The following is a 4176-nucleotide window of genomic DNA, read 5'->3' on the forward strand; positions in this document are numbered from 1 at the left end:
TAGAGTAGTAGTAGTAGTAACTGACCCTCTCCTCTCATAATGTTATAGAGTAGTAGTAGTAGTAACTGACCCTCTCCTCTCCTAATGTTATAGAGTAGTAGTAGTAGTAACTGACCCTCTCCTCTCCTAATGCTTTAGAGTAGTAGTAGTAACTGACCCTCTCCTCTCCTAATGTTTTAGATTAGTAGTAGTAACTGACCCTCTCCTCTCCTAATGTTATAGATAAGTAGTAGTAACTGACCCTCTCCTCTCATAATGTTATAGAGTAGTAGTAGTAACTGACCCTCTCCTCTCCTAATGTTATAGAGTAGTAGTAGTAACTGACCCTCTCCTCTCATAATGTTATAGAGTAGTAGTAGTAACTGACCCTCTCCTCTCATAATGTTATAGAGTAGTAGTATTAACTGACCCTCTCCTCTCATAATATTATAGAGTAGTAGTAGTAACTGACCCTCTCCTCTCATAATGTTATAGAGTAGTAGTAGTAACTGACCCTCTCCTCTCATAATGTTATAGAGTAGTAGTCGTAACTGACCCTCTCCTCTCATAATATTATAGAGTAGTAGTAGTAACTGACGCTCTCCTCTCATAATATTACATTTCAGTTGAAGGCATTCAGTTGCACAACTGACTAGGTATTTCTCTTTCACTTTCCCTTTCCCATTTGCACGCTCCCTCAAAACTTGATATCTTTGGCATTGTGCGACATAACTGCACATAACTGGCCTTCTATTGTCCCCAGCATGAGGTGCACCTGTGTAGTGATCATGCTGTATAATCTGCTTCCTGATATGCAGAGTAACACTTTACATGTTGCCTTTATATTTTTCTTCAGTGTATATATGTCATTCTATTGTCACAACCATGACGATTGTGACAATGATGGTCATGTGATCTGAGTGATTGCTCTCTAACCATATTGTCACATGTCACAGTTGGCGTCATCTAGTGACCAGTGTTCCATGTCACTGTCTCTTCCACCTCAGCACCTGCAGTAGGTCCCAGCTGTATCAGTACAGTCACTGTACAGTCTGACTGAGGGAGGTTTTTGTACGGCTCTGTATCACTGTGTGAACACATTACCACGGTGGTAACTCTGACAGTAGTAATCTCCTGCATCTACAGCCTGGACTCCACTGATGGTCAGAGTGAAGTCACTCCCAGATCCACTGCCACTGAATCTAGATGGAGTCCCAGTGAACTTGTTGTTTATCTGATAAATGAGGAGTTTAGGAGCTTCTCCAGATCTCTGTAGGTACCAGGCTAGGTAATTACCATATACACCACTGCTGAGTTTACAGCCAATGTTGACCATCTCTTCAGTGTGAACAGCTTTCACTGCAGGTGTCTGAGTCAGAGTGTACTGTCCTCTGGATTCTGAATATTGAATAGTGAGAGAAACAAACAAAACACTTTATAATATCTGAAATTATGCAATTAATATATTATTCTGAGATAATCATGCATTACTTACACAGTTATTGTTACTTAGATATTCATAATTCTTATACCTTGTATATAGAAGACAAATATCCAGATGAAGATGGTGATAAAAGTCATGGTTGTTGTGGGTTCTGTTGTCATGAAGGACAACTCTCAGTCATGAAGTGTTCAACTCACAGGGATATAAATGCTCTTAGAGCAGCAGGGAGATGCATTATGCAAATGAATGTTTCAAATCTATTTCAGTTTCCAAGTCGGCTCCCATCAGAATATATTTTGTCCTGCATGAGCTTTCCTTTATAACAACTAGGTGGTGCTAATATTTTTCATATTTCACGCATATGTGAATTAATATCCCTACTCCCCCTGAGACAGCCTCAGAGAGTGGGGTCACGGCCAGGATCTGCCATTATCAACTGCGACCCTGGAGCAATTAGGGTTAAGTGCCTTGCTAAAGGAAACATCGACAGGTGTTTCACCGTGTCCGCCTGGGGATTTGAACTAGCAACCTTTCAGTTACTGGCCCAACACTCTAACCACTAGCTACATGCCACCCCTTCAGTAACATCAAACAGCAACTGTTAACTCTGATAACTGATGTATGGTACCTTTTATGTCACACCAGCTTCATATTGTTATTCTGATGATGATCAGATATAATGAACGGTCTGTTCGCTCATGCTTGGTCTCTCATGTAAGTTCCTCTAATCAGTTAGTGAACACTTCTCTAAACTAAAGCTGGTAGGATTCCTCTGGTAGTGTTGTCTGTCCTCTGTGACTTTACCTCCACTGTTAAATGTGAGATCAACATGTTTAATAAAGGAATATACAACATGGATCACTATCACTACTGCTGCTGCTGTTGTCTTTCATATGGACAATATGGAGGAATACTAGCAACACTGATCTAATGCTGGACTGTATCTACAGACTAGGAGAACCTGATACACAGAGGAAGGAACAAATACTCATATCTGGATGTAAGATACAATTCATATTTATATTACCCAGAAACAGCTAATATGAAGTGTTTGTTCTACCTGGAAGATGTTAAAGTGTATCTGTGTTGATTATGATTCTGTATAAGTTATAAGTGATCTTCACTGTAACATCTGCAGCATCACAACACAGAGAGGTTTTTGTACCAGCAGTAATAGTGATTGTATCACTGTGGTGGACTTTTGGTAGCGGCACCAGACTAGATGTTGGAAGTAAGTAACACGTTTTTTTGATATGCCTTTCAGACTACATTTTTTGGTATTTACTTTCCTAAACTCTCTATTAAAATACTAACATTTGAGATGTTTTAGATGCTTTTGAAATGTCTTTTGACTGAGCCTTCTTTCAAATAATATTGTATATCATCAGTACGTTAAAGTGTAGGTTTATTTGTCTGTCTGATTTGTAAGATTGCAGACTAGAACTCTTAATTCTGGTATGGTAACTATTATATAGTATAGGATCAAGTAGGCATCACTGTTGCATTGTGTTCATGGTAGCCTTCCCTGTTACTGTGAAGACAAAGGGTCTCAGTTTGTAACTGACTTCATGACCTAACATGTTTGATATGTAATTAAAAATAATTTATGTTCAAATTCTGTAAATACTATGAATATGAGTAGGCTATTCTGATCAGATTCATTCCTTAACAATATCTGTATAACATGTATATCTGACACCGTATGACTAGTAACTCTAGTTATTTAACCACTTTATACTTGTTTGGTTGATAAATCTGCTTTGTATAATTCCTTTAGTGTTTTCTCTACAGCTTTTAAACAGTCTAACTGTTACATTCGTATTTAGAGGGCATTTCCAATTCACTTTATTTGGATGTGTACTTTATTGAAGATAATATCTTACTGTAGCTGTACTTGATGTAGTTACTTAGTTGATGTGTTCTGTTTGTTCCAGGTAACAGTGCCCCCACCCTCACTGTCCTGCCCCCCTCTAGTGAGGAGCTGTCCAGTACAACAACAGCCACACTGACGTGTCTGGCCAACAAGGGCTTCCCCTCAGACTGGACCATGAGCTGGAATGTGGACGGGACCAACAAGAACCAGGAGATCAGTCCCGGGGTCCTGGAGAAGGATGGCCTGTACAGCTGGAGCAGCACCCTGACTCTCACTGCCCAGGAGTGGACCAAGGCAGGAGAGGTGACCTGTGAAGCCCAGCAGAAATCCCAGACTCCAGTCACCAAGACCCTGAGGAAGGCTGACTGTTCTGGGTAGGACCCCTCAGACACACACCCCTGTGGAGAGAGGCTGCTGGTTCCTCTGCTTTGACTCTGTTCTGAGATCAGATGTTCTCTGTCTTATTGATCACTGACATGTAGACAAACAGAAGGCTTTGCTTAAGTTCATGTGTCAATCATCTCTGTAGACTGAGGTTGTATCCGTGTTAGATGTGATGTGTTCTGTTTTATTACTATTAGATACTGTAGGAATGTTTGCTTTGATGATAAATATATGAAAATAAAGATTTCCCTTTGGAACAAATATTTTTATTTTCTCTTTCAATGTTGTAGTCATATATTCATAATGCCTGATTCACAGTTTCTTTTAAAACTCAGACCTAAATGTCATTGCTTAGTTATTTATGTTCTCACTGCATTGTCATCAACCAGTAGTTCATATTAACACAAGATGCTACAATGTTAACAGATTACCAGGAGAGGTCTAGATACTACAATGTTAACAGATTAACAGGAGAGGTCTAGATACTACAATGTTA

The 4176-nt window shown here is 39.5% G+C and overlaps 1 gene segment (V, D, J or C); it reads left to right on the forward strand.

Annotated features, from left to right (window-relative positions):
• Positions 1 to 2135: 2135 nt before the first annotated feature.
• On the forward strand, positions 2136 to 3941 carry LOC115115639 (Ig kappa-b4 chain C region-like). The segment is given in 2 exon segments: positions 2136 to 2423; positions 3358 to 3941. Coding segments are annotated over 2 exon segments (387 nt in total).
• The last annotated feature ends 235 nt before the right edge of the window (positions 3942 to 4176 follow it).

The sequence above is a fragment of the Oncorhynchus nerka genome, linkage group LG23, assembly GCF_034236695.1.
Source record: "Oncorhynchus nerka isolate Pitt River linkage group LG23, Oner_Uvic_2.0, whole genome shotgun sequence".
In the NCBI taxonomy this organism is placed as follows: domain Eukaryota; kingdom Metazoa; phylum Chordata; class Actinopteri; order Salmoniformes; family Salmonidae; genus Oncorhynchus; species Oncorhynchus nerka.